General features: G+C 41.0%; 2 protein-coding genes across 4 annotated transcripts in view; one reads left to right on the top strand and one right to left on the bottom strand.

The window, feature by feature from the left end:
* The window catches only part of DROSHA (drosha ribonuclease III), a 78,319-nt gene extending 76,275 nt beyond the window's left edge, over positions 1-2,044 (bottom strand). Inside the window, exon 1 of the mRNA XM_071555007.1 lies at positions 1,995-2,044. The gene's annotated coding sequence lies outside the window, so the exon portion shown is untranslated. The remainder of the gene's footprint in view (positions 1-1,994) is intronic.
* On the top strand, positions 2,007-15,086 carry C4H5orf22 (chromosome 4 C5orf22 homolog). Of its 3 annotated transcripts, none has more exons than XM_071555010.1 (9): positions 2,007-2,246; positions 4,583-4,728; positions 5,723-5,872; positions 7,762-8,221; positions 8,841-8,903; positions 9,847-9,968; positions 11,383-11,461; positions 12,028-12,167; positions 14,240-15,086. In XM_071555010.1, exons 1-9 carry the CDS (start codon positions 2,106-2,108, stop codon positions 14,370-14,372), a joined length of 1,434 nt encoding a protein of 477 aa, XP_071411111.1. In that variant the 5' UTR covers positions 2,007-2,105; the 3' UTR covers positions 14,373-15,086. The 3 variants fall into 3 exon arrangements, with proteins under 3 accessions (XP_071411111.1, XP_071411110.1, XP_071411109.1); XM_071555009.1 differs by having other exon boundaries at positions 2,073-2,246; positions 11,383-11,449; positions 14,240-15,085; XM_071555008.1 differs by lacking the exon at positions 2,007-2,246 and adding an exon at positions 2,259-2,499 and having other exon boundaries at positions 11,383-11,449.
* The last annotated feature ends 6,899 nt before the right edge of the window (positions 15,087-21,985 follow it).

Genomic DNA, 21,985 nt, shown 5'->3' with positions numbered 1-21,985 from the left:
GAAGTGAGAGAAAGAAAGGGGAGACACACACATAATTGGGAAGATCACCAGAAAAAGAAAGCAAAGCCTCCCTTCTACTGAGGCTTTGCTGATGCTGAAGGACATGCACAGACAACCTGCTACAGTGCAACATGGCCAACCTGGACTGCTCAGAACACTACTCTTGGCCACTGCAGCAAAAGATGTAGCTCTTGCTGAGAGGAAACAGACAACTTCTGGTGAACTGCAGGAGGAAGGAAAAGAAATAGAGGCGAAAAGAACTGACATCAAAGAGAAGGAATCAAGAGGACCCTAAGACTCTCCTTACATATGCAGGGCTTAATAGAAGCCACTGGAATTGGTGGCAGTGGTATTCATTCCCTCTCTAGAACAACCAAAGGCCAAAGGAAGTGAGAATCCCACATTTCTAGGAGGTAGCAGCCACAATGGTATAAAGGTACTTCTTCCTTCCAGTCAGCCTGTACCTGCTCAGTACCCTCCAACCTTGTAAAGACCCTCAAAAACAAACAACTGGGGGAAAAGAGAAAGTCAACTTGCATTATTTTGTATAGCAATAGTGCAGTCTTTTGTCATTATTAATTCTAATCCATTAGATGCCGAATCAAGTTTGCTTTAGTTCTCCTGTCATGCTCTTACACAGCTCAGCTTTGTAATAGAAAACTGTTTTAGAGTTTCCTAACACTTACATACACATTTTAGTTACACAGGCAGAGCCAAACTCTTAATTAGAGCACCCGCCACTGTACCATAGCACCTTGTCTTTAAGTGTGTTTCTTATTAACAAGTCATAGCATTCGAACAAAGGGTCTTCATTATCAGCTTTCCCTTAAATAGGCTCTAAGATCTTCCCAACGCCAGAGAACTGCTCTGGTTCTACCACCTTAAATTCACTCCTTAGGAATGCACAGAATCACGGGTGGAAAAAGAAATCAAAAAATACATGAAGCTATTTTAAATGCCCAAAGTATTTTAAAGCTCCCTTTACCTCAAAGTCTAATCACATTCAATTTTCATTTAAAGTTAAGTAAGTTCAAAAACACTGCGAAAGGCTAACTCCTCTTTTCCTGTCACTCAGAAGAAGAAATGTATGGCACTGGTGGGAGCCGTGGCACATTAAAGCAACATCGGCTCCCTAAGAGAGACCCAACAAACTCGCCTCTCCCTGCAGAGGCACCTCTGAGAGCAACAGGGCACGCACATCGCTTGAAAAGACGACTGAGAGGGGAACTCGTCAATGTCCATGAGTATCTAAAACGGGGGTGCCAAGAAAAAGAGCCAAGGCTCTTCTCGGTGGTACCAGACAATAGGACAAGAGGCAATGGGCCGACACTGATGCACAGAAAGTTCTACCTGAACTTGAGGACGAGCTTACTGTGCGGATGGCCAAGCAGTGCAACAAACTGCCCAGAGAGAGTGCGGAGTCTCCTCACTAGAGATATTCAAGAACGGACTGGCCACAACCCGTGCCTGCCCGAGCAGGGAGGTCGGACCAGATGACCCACCACGGTGCCTTCCAGCCTGAGCCATGCTGTGATTCTGTGCCACTCGGCCTCCCGACGGCGGGGCGGCAGCGCGGACCCCTCTGGGCGCTGAATCATAGAATCGATTGGGTTGGAAAACACCTCCGAGATCATCAAGTCCAACCCTTGGTCCAACTCCAGTCCCTTTACCAGATCATGGCACTCAGTGCCACATTCAATCTCAGTTTAAAAACCTCCAGGGATGGTGAATCCACCACCTCTCTGGGCAGGCCATTCCAATGCCTGACTACCCTCTCTGTAAAGAATTTTTTTCTGATATCCAACTTAAATTTTCCCTGGCAGAGCTTAAGCCCGTGTCCCACCTGGCCGCTGCCTCCCACATCGAGGGCTCTGCCCCGCCAGCACCGCCCCCTCCCTGCCCCGGGCCGTGCCGCCCCCGTGCCGGCCCCGCGGACACCCGGTCAGCCGGAGCAGCCCCGATGAGCCTCCGCCCGCCCGCCTCACCGAACCCACCTGGCTCCCGCCGCCGCCGAGGCCAACCCTGCCCGCAGCTCCGCGGCCCCGGAACAGGAAAGTGGTGGGAGGTGCTGCGGGCGGAAGGCGCGCCCGGCGGGGAGCGGCGGCATGATCGGCGCGGGACTCGATCCCGGTGCGGGGCCGGATCCCGGTGCGGGGCCGGATCCCGGCGGGGCGCGGCGGGCCCGCGGCCGCTGCCTGCGGGAGTACCCGGCGCTGCCCGTGTGGGTGGTGGAGGATCACCAGGACGTGAGTGCGGGGCTGCCGTGGGATGGCGGTCCCTGTGGTGTGTATGGGGACTGGCTGCGCTCGTGTGTCGGTGTGTTTGTTGCTCGGCCTGGCTGCAGGGCCCCTGCGCTGTCCCGGCCGCCCCCCGGCGGGATGCGCTTTCCTGCCGTGTATCCGGGTTCGGCCGCTCCAGGCGCTTCTTTGGGAACAGCCCTCCCCTCCAGAACCAGGCACAAACCCCAGACTTGCCTTCCCTGCCACTGCTGAAACACAGGTGAAGTTCAGTGCCCAGGTCACCTGGTCTTCCTTCCTCATTTGGCAATTGAGTTAGTTATTGCCATGATCGGATTTTGGCATCTTTTTAAGCAATTACTGCTGACTTCTTTTTTGTTCTTCGGCCGATAGTTGGTATAGTTAAAAAGAAATAATACATACATTACACTAATGTTATAATTTGCTAGCCATTAGTGCAGTACTTGGAAACTCAACCCAGCCTTGTGTATGACAGCAGATATAATCTCATCCCAACAAACAGATTGGCTGCTACTTGATGAGAAATGTGAAATTTGGAGCTTTGCTTTTTTAGTTAATTCATTGAAGACGAGAGTGAAGAAGGAATTGCTTTGAACTGCTATTTCTGTTTTTCTCATGTTTTTTTTTACAGTAGCATAAGCTGAGGCCTTAATCCTAAGTAACAGATTCTTTACTATGTTCTATGCAAACAGAAAGTTTTAGTGTAGTAAAGTTCATTAAATAACGTTATGAATTTGTACGTAAATAGTTTAATGCAGTTCATTTTTGCTAAGGCACACTGAAATACATGATGCTGTGATAACTGATTTTTCCTGGTAACCAAGGACTTAAGAGTGTCACTGTGATAGAAATACCAAGATAGTGCCAGTTAATGATCCTTCTTTGTTTTAGTCTCTATACTTATGTTTTCAAATAGCTTAAAGTCTATTCATACTAAATGTATTTTCAGTATATGTGTGTAGGTGCATTGGTCTATCTTGTACAAAAATAAATGGCTTTTGTTCCAAGCGTAAGAACTTTGTAGAAAATTTAAATAATCCTTTGCTGACAGTGATGTTCCTCTAGGATAAGCTGTCAGTAGATACATCATGCATTGATTAATAATAACAGCTGGTGTATAGAAAATTTTATTCTTAATTGTAAAGTTGGAGACCTCGGTCTCTTGTGTCTTGTGCAACCTGTAGTTATACTTACCTGAGGTGAAGCTTCAATTTTAATTGTAAAGATTATAGGTTTTTCAGGTAGGCCAGATTACTTCTTTTTTCCAAAGAAGTAAAAGTCATGGATCGGGGAACTCTTGTTATTTTTAACCTTTTTTTATCTACTATTGCAATAGCATACTTATGTTTTATGGTTATGCCCATGCACTGTGCAGGGTCTGTCATCGTAATCAGTTTTATGCCAAAAAAAGTAGCTCAGCTGCTGTTGTAGAGGTCACACATAATTTTTGTTCCTTCTTACACTCTTCACATTCCCTGTAGGATAGGGTTGTGATTCATAATCCCTGTTGGATTTGCTCTGGCAGCCAAGGCAGTTGATGTCCCCTAACGGTGAGAGAGACTCTGTGTACTGCAGCTCAGTGTAGGAGGTATCATGAATCTGCCATCAGTTTTCTCATTTTCACTACGCAGTATTATTGCAGTTCAGGGGTTTGCTGTGCTATAAATTTGTGAGTTGCCTATCTCCTGTTTTTTGCACCTTTGAGTGAAGACCTTCAGCAGAGTGTAAGCTGGGCATTTGAGAAAGGTAGTCCCTTTATTGCAGCCACTAAGTCATTAGGAATTAATTCTTCAAGAGGGATAGGTTTAATGATCAGCTAAAGTTTAAATCATGGTGGGGTCAGTTTTCAATCTATATCAATCAACTTACAAAACACAAGTAATGAAATATATTTATCTCCACAGTACCTATGCATGGTGAAGAAGCTTTATAGCATAAGGAAGGAAACACAGGAGCAGTGTTCTGCAGAATAGGAAAGGCATTCATGGGGTTTAGTTGTAAATGAAAAAAAAACCCTAGGAATTTATTTGAACGGTTAGTGAGAAGCTGCAGCAAACAAGACTGTTTCTAAAATGAAGGAAAAAGGGAGTAAAGCTGTGAATCTTTACCACTAGCTTCTCATGTGGAATGCTTGGGCTTATAACGATTACAGTTAGAGTTGTCTTGCCACTGAAGTTATTTCTTCTTTGCACTGTTTTCTGTCTTCTACTCCCTCTAATCCAATTCCCAAGGAATAAGGGAGGGACTCATGTTTTTGCTGTTAAAGCCATTGAATTTTTCAGTCTACCGGTTATCATTAAAATGTTTTATTCCTGTTGCCTTAGGTGCTGCCTTTCATCTATCGTGCTATTGGTTCAAAGCATCTTCCCGCCAGTAACATCAGTTTTGTTCATCTTGATTCCCATCCAGACCTTCTTATTCCCGTGAATATGCCTGCAGACACTGTATTTGACAAAGAAACTCTTTTTAGGTAAGTCGTGGGTACTGCATCAGAGTTCTTTAAGTGTGCTTCTTGCCACCTTTGATTCACAGTGAATATTGGTATGACTGAGTAGGAAGGATGAACTAAGCAGGTTTAAGTTAGGTTAAAGTTGTATCTTCTGCTTTTCACTTTTGCTGAAACTTTATTTTTTTAATAGAAAAAGTTATGTTTGTGTCTTATGAATGTGGCCAAATGTTTACGTGGAACATCAAGCAACTTAAGATGTATGAATTTGCTTTGTTTAGTTGTTCAGTAGGATATTATGTTATAAGCCCAAGTAGTTCCTCTGGGTAAAAGTAAACCACTCCAAGCTCATACTTTGTCTGAACAGAAATAGTTTTAAAACAGTCTTTCTCTCTTCACACTGAAAAATTAACTTTGAGATTGAAGTAACGTATCCTTTGTTGGCATGGTGAATATGTGAAATTGAACAAGATTTTCCTCTTAAAATCATAAGGACAAATATTTTCCTCCAACATCTAAGATAAGTAGCTAATAAGACACCGAATGATCTCTGCTATTTCTTTTCCCGTTTTAAAATAAATATTGATTGCTTCAGTATTGTGATTTACAGCAATTACAAGCTGTTGCAATTGGTGTTTAAGTACTTGGACGTAGGATTGTAGGATCACAGAATCATTAGAGGTGGAAAAGGCCTCTAAGATTATCAAGTCCAACCATTAACCTAACATGGCCAGATCCAGCACTAAGTAGTTTATCATCTAAGTGCCATGATAAAAGTAAAGGTGATAGCACTCTGCCTCAACTTTTTTAAATCTACTACAGACATTGTTGGTCTGTCATATGAATAAAAATTTCCCTCTTTTTTTTTCTTTGACAGTGTTACCCTTACACAGAGTACTAATTTTAGATGATTTGCGTGTGGGCTTTAAAGATGTGGAAGATGTTTGTGGTGGTGTTGACCATGTTTTATTTATAGGGAAAGTAACTGTTATCTCCTGTCTTTCATTATTTGCTACAGTGAATTAAGTATTGAGAACTGGATTATGCCTGCTGTTTATGCTGGGCATATTTCTCAAGTAATATGGCTTCACCCACCCTGGGCGTGTCAGATCTCTGAAGGAAAACACAATTTTCTAGTTGGGAAAGATGTATCAACAACGACAATCAGGTAAATGGTCTGCTGTCATATACTAGTAATATAAAAGCTGTCTCTATGGCTTTTCACTGGCATTTTTTATGTTCTTGGATAAAGATGCAAATGTAATTTGTATTTGTAATTTCCCTAGGAAATGCCTAATGCAGTTCAACATCTGTCTATATAGTCTTTGTTCTAGCCCAGTAACATTTTTATTTTGTGTCAGCCATGACTCTGTTTTTAAGGCAATCTACTAGTTAAACACTGAAATAGGCACATAGGTGGTGAATTCTCCATCCTTTGACAAAGGATGATTGGCCTGGGCAACCTCCTCTGGCTTCGAAGTTAGTTCTACTTTGATCAGACACTGACAGATGTCTCTTCCAATCTTAATCATTCTGTGATTCAAATTCCAATCAGAGCCCCTTATCGTTCTGCAGGATGCAGTCCATGATAATTTTGCATTCACCACATTCACTGCCTTGTGATTTTGAAAACTTTAATGGACATTAGCAAATCATCTCTCTTGTCAGTGTATCAGAATAAATCTTTTGAGCCAAGTTTAACAGAAGACAGTGGAGAAATGCTTTGTTTTACCACCTTAAATGCAATGCTAAAGCTCTGTAATTCTCAATCTGAAGCTTAAAGTAAACCTTAATAATCATCATCATAAGAAGAAGCAGCAGCTAGTGAATTCAGTTACATTTAATCATTTAACCAGTATATAGAAATACTTCATGATGGCTGAATAGCTCTGCCACTGGTGACCTCAGCAATCATGAAAACAACATTTCAGACTGTCAGGTACCTTTTCTTCAGGGTAGGAAGAAAGGGAAGGAGTCCTCAGAAAGATGAACTTGCTAGTTTTGTTTCCAGGATAGACAATAGATACCTTAGTTAGTGTCCACTAAGGGAAAAGCTGTAGCATGAGCTCATGTTGAACCCTGCAGAATTTCTGAGGAGAGGTCCTGTGAATGCCCCATTGATAAGATGAGGTTGTGATCCAGCCTCTCATCATGGCAAGCTCAGGGTAATCCATCCACAAGACACTGGGGAACTAAACTTCAAGTTTCTCCTGCTTTTGAAATTATTTGTCTTTGTGGATGATTGATGGTGATACCCTGTAATCAAATGAGATTTTAACACACATGAACAATAGTTCAAACTTATTCTTAAGTTTGTTTTTAGTCTGAGTTTGTGATGCTTAAGGGTTAATGTACTGAAATATGACTTGAAAATTCAATTATTTATACTTTCACTGTAAGCAGAGGTTTTAACATTCTTCTTTTTGTTTGGTTTGTTTCTTTCTTTTGTTTTGTTTTTTTTTTATTTAAGTGCATTCAGTTGATAGCTAGCTATTTATCCTCTAGTTACCATCTCTCTTAGAGCAGAGAATCTATGTCAGTGGTAAAAGATTTTAAATTCTGCCTATTAATTCATAATGTTTTACTTCTATTAAGTCAATATTTATGCATTTCAGAGCACTTCTCAAACCCAACTAACATAATTTTCCTGGAAAATTAGAAAGCGAAGACAAAATATCCATAGCTTTGCAATCTTATATGCCATAATACTGAAAATATCTTGTTCAATTCTGGATGTTGTCTTTAAAATGCAATTAAATGGCAAATTAATCTTAGTAGCAGATAATGTAGAATCTTTTTCTTATCCATTAAAACCTTGTAGGACTGTCATAAAAAATATAGGGTGAATTTTAATATATTTATTCCACAATAAAGAACTGAAAGAAACTTTAATCTAAAAACCTGGGGATTAAAAGAAATAATTTTGTCTACAGTTTTATTGCTTTTATTACCCATCAAAAGTCTATTCATCTTTCTCTGGATCTCTAAAGTATAAAATGCTTTTTCCTAAGCTCTTTGCCAAGATGTATATTAACTGACAGTTACTGTCAATTGCAGGGTTACAGGCACAGATCATTACTTTTTAAGCGATGGTCTTTATGTTCCTGCTGATCAGCTAGAAAACCAGAAGCCCTTAAATTTACATGTCATTCTCATCAATCCTACTGAATCATCAAGCAGCTGTGAAGAAAATGATGAAGTAGCATCTGCTAAAAGACCAAAGCTAAATACAGATGACACAACAAGTGCCACTTCTGCCTCATCGGTGGCTCCTGGTGACCTTGGTCACAGCATCCCGAGTGTGAAGAAAAAGGAAGCACAAGATGCAAGGACCCTGAATAGGGCAGGAACCTTGCCAGAGTGCTCATCTTCAAGCTGTCTCAAAAACAGTGCATGCCCAATAAAGGAAGTTGTTAAAGATGTCTGCCAAGTGCTCCAGAAAGGGGATGCATATGTTTTGGACATTGACTTAGATTTCTTTTCAGTTAAAAATCCATTCAAAGAAATGTACACACAGGTAAGCGTGACAATTGAGTGACACCGTACCATTCACAAAAGAGTCACTATCTTAGTATTTATGTCTATGGAGAAACTTGCATCTAAGCTCAGTTAGCAGATCAGCTAATCATGGTTAATGATTCATGGTAGTATTTTAAGGAGAGACACTCTAAGAGATTGTAGGTGACAAAAAATTGCAACGACCAAATAGGGGGAGATTGTTACATTTGATATCAGTATTGAGTGTACACTCAATTCAAGAGGTTTATGGCTCACTTCTGCTTGTTGCTTGGGGCATAAAAGCTATGCTTGGATTCCCACAGGTACCCTTCCAAATACCCACAGCAAGATTCATCAGGGAGGCATGACAGATTGTATCTATTTTTCACCCTTCATAACATGCTATTAGAAAACCACAGTGGTATCAGGAGACTGCCTTTCAAAAGGCGTGGTGGTGTTGATTGTCAGAGTGGTAGGTTGTCCTGATGAGAGGCTGTTGTGCTCATTACTGTCTGCAGTACTAGACCAGGGGAATGATCATGGTGATCACCACCTTTTTTTGAAGACTGAAAGATTCGAGGATTTGGTTTTTCATTTGAAAAGTTAATTTTTTCCCTCTGTTTTTTTCTTTTTCAAAGACAGAATACGAGCTTTTGCAAGAGTTGTACAATTTCAAGAAACCTCACAAAAATGCAACAGAGGTATGATACTTCCTTGTGGGATCTATGATTCTTTTTATTTACCCAATAAAAATGATTTACGACAACAGGAAGGAACCTATCAAAGGTGCTTAATGAAGTGGTCTCAAATTAAGCTATGCAGCATGCTGAATGCTGATCAGCATCTTAGGAATTCTTTCCTATTAAATGTTTTGATTAAATGAGTGAATTGCATAAATATTTAGCATGAATGTGAAAATTAATTTCTGTAAACAAATGGGGTAATTGACACAGAAGGAATGAAAACAGTAATCTGCAAGGCTGTTCTTATGGCTCAACAGGACTTAGGTTTTCTGGGGGTTTTTTTGGAGGCAGGTGTGGTTTTTTTCCCTCCAACCTCTCCCCTTCCTTGCCCTAATTGCTCTTCCTTGATAGCCTCAGCTGTCATGAATGCCTAATTGGTATTTTACCTGTCTATTTAGATGTGGAAAGGACAGTATTATGCCACTGTAATGTACTTTTCATTTTATGTGTTGTATACTTCTGGGTCTAGGAAATGTAAGCTTTCATAATGTCATCTGAACACTATTATAGAGAGATTCAACACATATATTTATCACAAATTCATGAAACCTAATTAATATATGTGTATAAAGAAATAGAGATATATGGAATATTGACAAACTGATTTTCCCTATTTCTTAATCAATCAGCAATAAAAACAGGTACATATTTAAAAGGTGACTTTTTTAATTTGTTGTGAGAAAGACAAAGCAAAGTGAGGTGGTTTATTCTGAAGGTATAAGAGGTTCCACAGGCATTTGTTCTGATGCTCTTGAAAAGATGTACTGTAGTTATGAATCAGTTGTTTCTCATTCCCCACTTCCAGTAGATCAATCATTACAGACTTTAAATCGTATGGTAAGCTATGATATTCTTACTTCTTTTTTTTTACTAATATACTTCTATATGTGCTTATCTAAAGGAAGACTTGCTGGATTGTGTTGAAAACCGCATTCATCAGCTGGAAGATCTGGAAGCAGCATTTGCAGATTTGTGTGACAGTGATGATGAAGAAACTGTACAGAAATGGGCTTCATATCCTGGGTAGGAGATTCCTAAATGGCTTAAAATGCAGATGAATTTTGGAACTGCTTAGCCCAGCACTTTGATAACAGAAAAGGATAGGATCTGTTCAAGCATACTGTTTTTCCTTTAGTTCTAGAGGAGAAAGAGTCGGATAACTGTCTTCAGCACCACTGTGAGTCTTTGAAGCTCAGTCTCCTCCAGCTTCATGCAAATTCCGTTGTCTATGGATGGAGGCACGTTTGATGACTAAAAACTTAGTCATCAGTGTGTATCAGAGCTCTCAAAAAACAACAAATCAAGGAGGACATGGAAGAGCAATTCTTCCGTGCTCCCAAAGGGCCATCCTTCTGTGGAAATGTGGAAATAGTGAAACATTGTATGTGAGCAACAGTCTCCACTAAACTGGTGCCTCAAATGGAAGGAAAGAACTTTCTAGACAATATTAGTATAGGTCAAATAGAGAGCAGGTCTTTAATTAAAGCGCTTTAAGGTACACTAAATACATAACTGCACAATATGGTATAGGGCTTCCACAATTTTATAACAATTATCATGTCTAGTGAATACATCCAACCGAGGAATTTTCCACCCCCCCAAACCTCCTTCAGGTCTGCCCTCTTGGCACGCCTCCCTGGAATTGAGGTCTCAAGACCCCTTCCTTCTTCACCATCATCATCTTCAGCATCACATGCCTTCTTTGGAGCTTCTCCAACGTTTCTGGGCTTCTAGGTTGCTTTGACTAAAATGATTTTTTAGTATGGTACATGGCCTGGACAAGATGGACTCGCTAAACTCTTTTTCTTGAATATTAAAAAAAATTTCAAGAATTTTGAGAATTTGACACAGTGTGAGAAAGGGGAGGTTAGTAACTGTTAACTGCTATTTTAAAGTATTAGAGACTATATTAAAAATCTATATGCTAGAAATCTTAAGAATCTTAAGGCATCAAACATCTGAAACACATCACTATGCTTTTAAACTAAATGTTTTCAGCTGAAAACAGACAGTGAAAATCTGAGCTTTTCCGTGATATGAAAATCATTCATTTTCCACATCAAATGCAGCAGTTACTATCAGACCTCTGGAATAGCGACAAGTATTTCCTGTAAAGTTCATATGACTTGAGCTACAACAGCTTCTCTGCAGGTTTACCCTAAAAGAAGCACAAAGAGGACTTGCCAGAAACACGTAGGAGTATAGGGACTTTATAAGAAAGACTTGGTGAAACAGTACAATAGTACTGACAATTTACATTTTTTCAGGTGCAAGATGACATAGAGGGGCAAATTTCATTTTCAAATCCTAGGCTGTAACTTCTACTTTCTTCTTTTTTTCCTCTCCTTTTTTATTCTTTTCTGACCATTTAAGGTCACAGGTATGTACCTGTGTTTCCAGCTGTTTCCAATAAATTTTGGTTTTGTTTTAACTCCAGAATGAAGCCACTTGTTCACTTAGTTCACAGTTTGAAAACCAGGATGGAAAGCCCAGACTACGAAATGGTAGGTGACAAGGTAAAAGAGCAGAAAGTAGACAGATTTCAAAAGCATAGCTTCAACAGGGAGGGAAAATTCGTACTTCCTTTCAGATTCATGACTCTGTGAATTTCTTATTTTTGTTAGTTTTCATGAGGTTTTATGGCTTATTACTTAAACCAGCTTTTCCTTTTAAAGCTGCTAAGATTCTACTCTGCTTGTCTATATTTAGGCACCCTTAGTGTGATTTTTCAGGACTGTGATGTCTTGAGCTGCATCCTGTGAAGGGAAGTTTCATTTCACCGGGGTCTGTTGGTCTTCTTTATAGAACTTAAGATACCTGTTTGTAAAGCTATCATCTTCAAGGGCTGCAACACAATCTGAATTCATAGAAAAGGTACAGTGTACTAGAGATAATGAACATCCATACACCTCCAGATTTTTTTTGTTTAAAGAACAAGTTGGAGGAAAAAACCCACAGCTCTTACTGTCTGAAGAGATGTAACTTACTGGGCTAGAGATGGTATCCTAGAGATTTTCTACACAGATTAGCTGTATAAATAATTCATCAACAGAAATTAAATTTCAGTTCAATTTACCTCTAGGTTCATCAGGCTGGTTTAACCTGTGATTATGTGGAACTTCCTCACCATGTTAGCACTGAAGACGAGGTTGAAGGTCTCATACAATCCATCAAAGCTCTTCTAAAAGATATGCCCAAGCCCACACTTGTGACTGTTGCTCGGTAAGACTATGTAGATACTTTTACTTTAAAAAGCTCAGACTGCTCATGAAGCTAAATGATTCTGTCAATATATGTCTTGGTTTGAGGGGAAAAAACCCAAAATGTTTACCCACAAGCAGGGGAGGGGGCCTTCTCCACAATAATCACGCCACTCTTTATCAAATTTAAGGAAAAAAGGAATTTAATACAAGAAGGATAACTGTTCTTAACTGCTATATATAAACAGACTAGTGAAAACCACTTCCCCAACACCACAAGAGAAAGAAAAAAAACAACAAAACCCAGCAGGTTTTCCTCCAGGAGGAAAGTTATACTTAAGCAGTGTCAATGTCACAGTCCAGCTGGCTGCGGAGTGAGTTCTCAGTAGTTCCCAGTCCCTCTCCAGCGAGACAGACGAGTGGTGAGCTCCCAGATGAACTCTGTGTCTCTTGTCCCAGATGAAGGAAAAAGAGAGCTGAAAGTGGGAAACCACCACATGTCCTGCAAAAGCAGCTGCACATCTCTCTCTCCCGGGTCACTGCCCCAGCCGGGGCGGGCAGGCTGTGATGGTGCAGGCGGTGGTGAGGCTGGAACAGAGGCCCGGAATCCCAGATGCAGGAACCAGGAGAAACAGCCACGGCGAGGAGAAAAACAGCGTCTCAACCAGAAGCCCCAGCAGTAGCCAGTAGAGCAGCTTCCCTCCTCGACCAGCCGCCACCGCCAAAGAGACAAACGTGCCCCCATCCAAGTGATCAGCAGTTAACTACTTTTGTTAACTACTGGCATGGGCAGTTAGTGGCAGGGGAGAGAATTTACATAATAATCCCAAACTAACAATATAGCACTGGTTGGTACATCTTAAGGCTTGTCTTAAAGTGGAAGCCTTATAGTGTAGTAAAAATTGACATTTGAAAATACTGATCATGAAGCAGTGACAGCATCTACACAGATAAGTGACAGCCAGTTTTAGTGGGCTTTAAGATAGATGGCACAGATTTCAAAAGCAGTGAAAACATGATGACTTAATCAGCTTCAGCACAGGTTATGTAAAATCTGTGATGAGGCCTTGTGTATGTTGGGATTGATAGCTGTCACTGGAGTTCATGCATCTCTGCTACTTTCGTTGTGTTAATTAGAGGAAAGGTAGAACAAGTCTGCATGTGTTGAAATCCCATATTTCTTACTCTATTGCTCTTGGGTTTATTGTACTACAGATAAGATTTCTGTTTTCAGTGAAACTTCTGCTGGAACCAGTTTTCACCTAATAGGTTGAAAGAGATTATATTCTTTAAGGCTCTAGTAGACCTTTGCTATGGAGTAAAAGTTATGTTTCCAGGACTGTAAGGGTACTATTATTTAGGAGAAAAGGATGGCATTTGAGGCCAGGGACCTGAGAGAACCAGGGATCTGTCCCAAGAAACACTGTGGTCTCCAGATTAGGTTATCTGTTGACAAACTTGGAATTTAATCATTCAGAAATACTAAGTATACCCTTAAGGGACAGGCAACAATAGCAGAAGTTGACATGAAACTAGTTTCTTCTAAAAGAAATAGTATGGCTAATCCCTGCAATAAAAGAAAGCTGTATTCCCTGTGCCAGCTGCACAATTATTACTCATTGTTGTGGAGAAAACAGAATCATTTCTGTGGGTCTTGACAGATAAAAAATTCAAGTGTCAACTCTGCTTTTTCATTAGTACATGTTTAAAGTTCATTAATAAATACTGTAAAAATGTTACATTCTGGGGACTGTGAAGATATGTTTTTCAAGTTTTTGTGACTACTTTACTACCAGCATTTGAATTTTTCAGTCTTAACTTTCCAACATGTTCTGTGTCAGATTCAAGAGGAGAGTAGAATTGGAAAGAAGATTAGGTCACATTCCTGATCTGCTGCAGGCTTTCTGTTCAACTTAAAAAGTAGTGAGGAGAAGAAGCACAGTACTATGCTTTGAAGGGATACTGGGAGACAGAAATTACCACAGTAATTTGAAAGTAACTTCAGCCTAGCCACAGAGCATTGCAAGAATACACAATGTGGTCATGGTGGTGATATCTGTATTCTCTCACGCTTTTTTCAATTCCTTGTTGCAGATCAAGTTTGGATGACTATTGCCCTTCAGAGCAGGTTGACATCATTCAAGAGAAGGTTCTCAGTTTACTAGGTTCGGTGTATGGGTCTCTGGATGTGCACTTAGATTACTCAAGCACTTCACCTGTGTTGTGACCTTCCTTCATGTATTGCTGATGAATGCAGTGGATTAATTTAAATTGTATATTAACTATGGTTGAAAGAGTAAAACTATTGTTATTTCAGCAGGTGGCACTAGTACCCAAGCTGATCCAGAGCTAGTTTCGAGTTCCATTGCTTTCTCCAAGTCAGCTACATCTGAGCCATTTGTTACATGTTTGGCTTTGTTCAGATTAGCTCTGTGATTATCATTTTTACTATCTTCTTAACAATTAGTGCAAGAAAAATGACTGTCTGTAAAATGGCTTTCTTGTCTGACTTTCTTTGTGTCTGTAAAAAAAAATAAAATATATAATTTCTTAAAATAAGTGGATTTCTTTTATGTAATTAAACTTCTTTTTTGATTGAGTTTGGTGCGCAACAGATTTGTTCCTGAGCTGCACTGTATCTTTTAAAAAATTATCTGAATAATGCCCTTAAGACTGGAGGCTTACGTAGTGATCTCTCTTAGCTGCTGTGCTTGAGATGAGTCTCTCGTTTCTCTAGAGAGCATCTTATGGCTTGGAACCAATTTCCTTAATCCTTCATAAATTATAAATAGCCATATATTGCAGCTAGAATTGAAGTGCAGTCAGATCATGTGGTGCATATGTAATGATTGGGGGTTTTTTGAAGTTAGAGATGCTTCTTGCTGGACTTTGCATAAAGTTGTAGAAAACAAAAAAAAGAAACATGGGGCATGGCTGAGCCCCTCAGTCATGGGTGGGTGGGTGAGAGCCCTGGGGAAATCCTGGGCAGGAGAGGGCAAAACGCTGCCTGGCAGCCAAGGCTGAGGGATCCAATTGGGAAAACCTTTACCGTGGACCAAACTCAGCACTATCTGCATCTCTGTCTGGATCCTGCTTTGTGGATTCCTCAGTTGGTGAGGTAACAAAAGTAAATTTACTCTTTGCATTTTGTCTGTGGTTTGTGGTTGTTCCTGTGCCTGCCTGTGCTGGCTTTTACGCACTCATGTTCACTGTGATTCTGCAAAATTAAAGCAACATCATGAATTGTCTATTTGCTATTCAACTTATTTAAGAAATCTTCCTTTCAAGCAGTTTTTGTTCATGAATGTCAAATTGCTATCTTTTGAAATGTATGATTAACACAGACTGTATAATGCACTCTAGAAAATACCAGTCTTAGATAATTACAGGGACATTACTTTCTACATTAAGGACATTTGCAAGGTTGTTTTTCACTTTGGCAAAAGGTAATCAAGCCAAACCAGAAATGGGTATCTCTGTTTCTCGGTACTTCTTGTATATGGCTTATTTATGAACCACATGTACAAAATCTTCCATTCCCTATGCCTGCCTCAACATCCCCTCAATTTATTTCAATATCTGTTATGCAGAACAAGACAATGAAATTGTAATGCTTAACTGTTCTAATCAGTGCTGAAAGGATGGGACATGAAGGCCCATTAAAAATAAGTTCACTTGAGGGATATAGCATAGCAGCACCATGTAAGATAGCAGCTTCTTATCACCTCCTGGAGATGGCCCTAACAGCTCTGCTGCTCCCTTTGGCACTGCTGAGGAGTCAGGATGCCCACTTTGAGGAGCATTTGTAGGTATGTGCATATAAACCTCAGCAGAAGAGAAATGCAAAGATAGTTTTGCCTTAATTGTGGCTCAGCTTCCAAGATGGAACATCAACCTGAATGTTTTGATATAAACAGTAAAACTATACAGTATGAAATAGAACCTTAAACCAAATGGACTGAGTAGCATCTGTCTTCCCTGTGCATCATCAGCTCTGCAGTCTGGCCACACTGCAGTTTCCCAGCTCATCACTGTGGAACAAAATTAGGTTTTTCAAGAAAAATGGACAGGGCTGAGTTTATCATGACTTTCCTTACCATTTCTTCCTCTCCTTGAGGACTTTGTCTCTGGCAGCTCTGTCCCTTCCCCTGGTAACTGCACTGTGAGTCAATCACCCTAGTCTCAGGCAGAACTGGACTGTGGGGGTTGAAGAGTCAACTGCATAAACATTTTCTTTCTGCTTATAGTGTGGAAGAAAATTCTCCTACAAGGAGAATTAGGGGAAGAGACCCTTTCCTGGAGGTATTTAAAAGATGTGCGGATGTGGCATTAGGGTCATGGTTTAGTGGTAAACTTGACAGTGTTGGGTTAACAGTTGGACTCTATGACTTTTAGAGATCTTTTCCAACGTAAACAGTTCTATGATTATATTTCTGGGACACCCAGGATATCGGTCCTGTCTCCTTATGCATCCAGTGGGCAGCACCTGGAAGGGCCCCTCCTGTCCTGCTTGATGGCACCTGTTGTCCCCATCAGTGTCATAAACTCTGTATATCCTACCCACCATCAGGAGGGAGAATGAAAGACACTATTTTTCTGCTTTTAGCTTTCAGTGTCTCTTACAGGAGGAAATGCCATAGAAGAGGTGCAGGTCCCACATCCCAGTGTAGATGGCAAATCAGGGACTCCACACACCCTGTCCCAGCTCCTGTCTTGGTACAGACTTTCTACATCACTGTCATCAGATTCAGCCACAGACCTTCTTGGGAGAGAGGCAGCCTGGCAGCCTGGACCCAACAGAGTAGCATTGCACCCCCACAAAGGTATATTAATTCCTTACCTGTCTTTGGGGCTGTGAACCGCTGGCTGCCCTGCTTCTATCTCGCAAGCAGAGCTCACAAAAAGTGATGAATCCCTTCACTGGTGCTCACCTCTCTGCAGACTTTCAGGGTCTCTCATCTCTTTCCTCTCTCAGATACTGTAGCTCTCTTCTGCAAAGGAAAGTTGTTGCTCACCATATCCCCAGATATTAAAGAAAGGGTCTGTGCTATGGTTGGGTATGTTTTTAGAGTTTAATTGCAATTCACTTTGAGCATACATAATTTCAAATAGGGATATTTAGCCCTCTCAAGGAAGAAGCCACCTCTCTGGAGAGAGACAAATCATTCCAGCCTTCCCTTGCTAAATGCTAGTTAAATATTTTCAGCAGTTTCCATAAATGTCCAAATGTTTTGCACATCTTTTACCACAGAGGACTGCATTGTCTGCTAGTGAGATTTATGGGATTGCATGCCTTTATCAGAATTTATGCAGTTTTACTCAACGCCGTTAGCAAAACAAAGAAATACTATGTTTGTGTTTGTCTTTCACTGCTTTACAGAATGAGGTCCATTACATGCAAACTTAGGCCTAGACCTCCAAATACATGTCTAACATATGTCCTCCCATCATCTGCCCTAAGCAATAATAAACTTCACATGTATTCAATGTACTGTGTCAGTCAGTCAAGAAACATCTCTCAGCAGAATTGTTAACATGGAGTTGAGATGCCATAATAAATATCACTACTACATTCTTTTCTAATGTTTATGTCTTTGTGCTCTGCTTGCTACCCAGCTTCTCTTCCACTCAGCCTTATAATTGCCATAAACACGAATTTAATAAGACTCCAAGGTGTACAAAAGCCTTCTGAACACACTGCCCTGCACCAGGTGGTCCATCCCCACTACTTGATTTTGCTCAGGTTTGAATGCTAAGAGCCAAGCTAAGTCAAATGCCCGACTTTAATGTATCAGAGCCTGCCTTAGGGCTTTCTTCTGTTTACTTCACTCACTTTCTCACCTTAAGGTGGTACATGTCACCAGCTACCCAATTCCCATTAACACTGAAGTTCTGCAATCATTTTTGTAATTCCAATTCCCCAAACGGAGATGCCCCCTTGTTTCAGTATGCCTACTAGCTTCTCTGAGTTACTCCCGACCTTGATTCTAGGCCAGTCATTAAACTGCAAGGTGGCCAGTCCTGCTCACTCAGGGCATAATGCTAATTCTTCTCCAAAGGCAGTGCTGATGTGATAAATCTCAGTCGTTCCTCAAACCATGAATTTGTTCTTTTTTTTAAGTCTGGCATTTTGTGAACGCCTGTAGCTAAAATGGATGGATTTTGTTTCCATGCCTCTAAATGTTATTTTATTTCAAGTAAATATGGGACTGCTCAAAGCTAGCTCATTGAAGTTCCTGAGAAATGCAAGTCAAAAAGCTGATGCATTAGTGACTTCCATTTCCCAGATATTCAAAAAGTGTCAGTGCAGATCAATATTATGTAAGACAGAAATGCTTCAATAATAAGATTTTTGGTTTCACTGTTTATAAATTGCAATAATAGAAATATCATTATAAAATATACATGGTACACTGGTTGATGTAGGAAATTTGACAGAATAAAATCTGCAGATTAAACTATATGCCTCTGATGAGGTTATGAATGCTTCTCTTTCTTTTTTAACAAGTCACTCCATGTATCATTAGGCTGAAGAACAGAAGTAGTTCCCTTTTTCCTGTTTCTCAGATTTCAAGGAGGCAAGCAATCCTAGTAACAAAACCTCTCTTCCTTCTCCTTCCACCTGCTCATCCTTGTTCTTTTTTAAGCTGCTTCCTTTACCTTGGTTCTCTATTTTTTCTTCTGTCTTTAATTCATCTGATACTTTCTTACTCTAGACAACAATGCAATAGTCAGCCTTAAAACTACGTAAGGCACAAGGCACTTCTAATCCTGAATGTTGTAGTATTAAATATTCTGCTTTAGCCACCTCTAACACCAGAATTATATATCCTACTTTAATTCATAACCTTGTGCATAACGCAGAGTAAGTAACATTAAAATCATCAAACTAGATGTCTTATTAAAGAGCTAGTTATACAGCTGTGCTGCTTAAGCCTGTTGCCAAAATGTCCTCATAATTAGGTCCAAGAGCTGAAAAGAAGGACCAAAGGAGGACCATTCGGTCAACAAAATGCCTAGGATTGGCCCCATGGAGAAGAAACACTTTTAAAGCACTAAATGCTACTGGGAATGAATTCCCACTAATATGTTTAGTTTTGCTGCTGCCTGTGATTCTTGAGGTTTCTGAGGAAACCAAGATAAATCCTTGACACAGACCAAAAAACATTTCAAAAGTAACTGGAAACAGAAGAGAATCTACTTACTTAAAGTATTTTTAGGAGAAATTTCCAAATATAAATGTGCTGTATTATCCCCCTTCTTTTGTGTCTTACATCCTTCCCCCCTCACCAAAGATACTCCCTCCAAAATCCATTTCTACCTTTTGTGTTTTGATGTCTAATTTTTGATGCCTAATTTTATAATGCATAATTGGTAATTATTGTTTAGGTAATTAAAAAATTCACCTCTTCTATGATTCAGTGGCAATAATGAAGCTTCATCGTTTTTATCTATAATTTTACTAGTCTGTAAATTTTTTTCATACCTAGCTGTTCAACATTGCTAACGTTTTTCATATGTTTGCTTCAATGTGTAGTCTTTTAAATGTTTTTAAGATTATGGAAATGTATGAATACAAGTAATTTCATCTCAAAAATGAAACATTGATTAAAATAAGATCAAAATGTTCCATCTTACATATTTAAGAAGAAAAATTACTTCTTCTACTTAAAAAAATAGATTTACTAACAGTAGCTAAGAACAAGAAAATTATTGTCAATCAGGATGCTAAAATACTGTCTAAAACTTAACAGTTGTGGGTTGGTTATTTATTGTTCTTAATTTCTTCCAGAAGCAGTCCCTGTCATATTTTATATTCCCATTATATAACGTAAAAGAAAAAAAATTACCACAGTAGTCTGCAAATCACAGCAGCTTCCAAGTCTGCTTCCAAGAGCTCCCTTTCAGTGACGTCCATAGTTCTACAGGAGTAATTTCATTGTGTCAGGGTGGGGGCTGGCTCACCGCAGTGGGCGTGCCCTGTATCGGTACCTGGACTGGGGCTGGGGTGATACTGGAGTCTCAGGGGCTTATGGGGGCTGGGAGGCTCTGAAGGGATTGGGGTGTGTCAAGATCTGGAAGGGTTATGGGTGTCTGGGGGTGTTTGGGGTGACTGGAAGGACTGGGGTGTGTCAGGGTCTGGGGGGATATTTGGGTCTGGGTCGCTTATGGGGCTCTGACGGTACACAGGGATCTGGGGTCCCTGGGTTGCTGGGGGGGTCTCTAGGATGTGTTTGGAGGTCCCTGAGGAGTGTGTGTGGGTCCCTGGGGTGCAGTGAAGGGTCTCTTGAGCCTGAGCAGGGTCCTTGAGGTGTGTTTGGGGTCCCTAGGCCCAGTGAGGGCTCCCTGGGATATGTTTGGGGGGCAATATAGTTTTATATAATTTATACTTTTTTATTTTTATTTTCTTTTAAAAATTTATATATAAGCACAGAATTGTACAAAATCTATAAAACTATTATATTATGTCAGAACGGGCGGTGGTTCAGTGCAGTGTGTGTGGCCTGTATAGATACCTGGGTTGGGTGATGGGGTGCTTCAGGGTCTGGGGGGGTACTGGAATCTGGGGGGCTTGTGGGGGTTGGGGAGGCTTGGGTGGCTCTGGAGGGATTTGGGTGTGTCAGGATCTGGGAGGGTTATGGAGGGTCTGGGGGTATTCTGGGGGGCTGTAAATTCCTGATAAATACGAAAAATGCTCCATCATTGTGTCTGTTTATCTCTTCGAACACCTAAAGGCTACATGCAAAACGAACCATAGCAAAAAGATCTTAAACCCTGTAGAAAGTGAAGCAAGAACTGTGCAAAATTAGGAGAGGAGGGGCAGAGAGGCACAGGTTCTGCAGGTCTCTGCCTAAAGGGACTGGAGCTGAGCACCCTTCCCCCTGCCCAGCTCTCCTCGCCACCACCTGCGAAACCTTCGACCGGGAGCTGAGGCGCTGCCGGTCCGGGGAGAACAGAAAACAGCCGTGCCACACGCAAGAGTTAAGAACCCTGTTGCTGCATCCCTACGGGATCCCTGAGAGCCGAAGTCGCTGCCTGCCGAGAGGGGAACCGTGACTTTGCACTGCCCAGCGGCTGCTGGACTGCAGCACGGCTGAAACGTGAGCGGCTTGGACCGCGCACGGGGACTGCGTTCCAGAGACCGCGTTTTTAACAAGCTGCCAGACGCCCCGAAGCCACAGACAACCATCACATGCGGCAGAATGAAGAGCAGACAGTGGTTTGCCCCCGCCTCTCGGCAGAAAGCTAGAACGTGGTGGTGAAACTGTCCTATGCTTTTAAAGTAACCTTAACTTTTTCCAACTTTTCTCTATTTTTCCTTTCCTTTCTCTTTGCCCCTTTTACAATTAATAAAAGAAAAATATCAGCGTTTGGTATCAACATACAACTTTGAGTTTTAATCTGACTTCAGGGAATATTCGAACCTGAAGGTCTTTCTGCAGTCCATAGAGAGGTCTCTTTGCTCCTCTGCGATTAAACGGATTGTAACACTTCTTGGCCCATGTTCTGCTTTACTTCTGAAGCATATGCTACTGCAGAGGCAGAAGAATAAATACAGCCTAGTTTCTTTTCAACAAAGCTCTTCCTAGTCCCTTGCAGTTTTCCTGCAGCCCTGCCTATTTCTGTCAGGAGACAGCAATCCGTAGGGCTGTCACTTCCAATGGCCACACCAGCTTGCTGTGGCCCTGGCAGCTCTGTGCCAGCCAAACTTCGTGCTGGTGGTTCCTCCCGGGATACCTGCCATGCAGCTACCAGTGTTTATGAAGGTCCCTCAAACTTCAGGGTAACTAGATCAACTTTCCTTGTAGAGTGATAGCAAGTGTGTGAAGTGTGCCTTCC

The sequence above is a fragment of the Pithys albifrons genome, chromosome 4, assembly GCF_047495875.1.
Source record: "Pithys albifrons albifrons isolate INPA30051 chromosome 4, PitAlb_v1, whole genome shotgun sequence".
In the NCBI taxonomy this organism is placed as follows: domain Eukaryota; kingdom Metazoa; phylum Chordata; class Aves; order Passeriformes; family Thamnophilidae; genus Pithys; species Pithys albifrons.
This window is presented reverse-complemented; position numbering and strand designations above follow the sequence as displayed.

What these genes read in the sequence shown, in the direction of transcription:
- C4H5orf22 (XM_071555008.1), top strand. Translation starts at nt 2,269, where the DNA reads ATGGCGGTCCCTGTGGTGTGTATGGGGACTGGCTGCGCTCGTGTGTCG. An exon ending in CTGCCACTGCTGAAACACAG is followed by an intron (nt 2,500 to 4,582) that starts GTGAAGTTCAGT and finishes CTGTTGCCTTAG; the next exon opens with GTGCTGCCTTTCATCTATCG. An exon ending in CTCACAAAAATGCAACAGAG is followed by an intron (nt 8,904 to 9,846) that starts GTATGATACTTC and finishes GCTTATCTAAAG; the next exon opens with GAAGACTTGCTGGATTGTGT.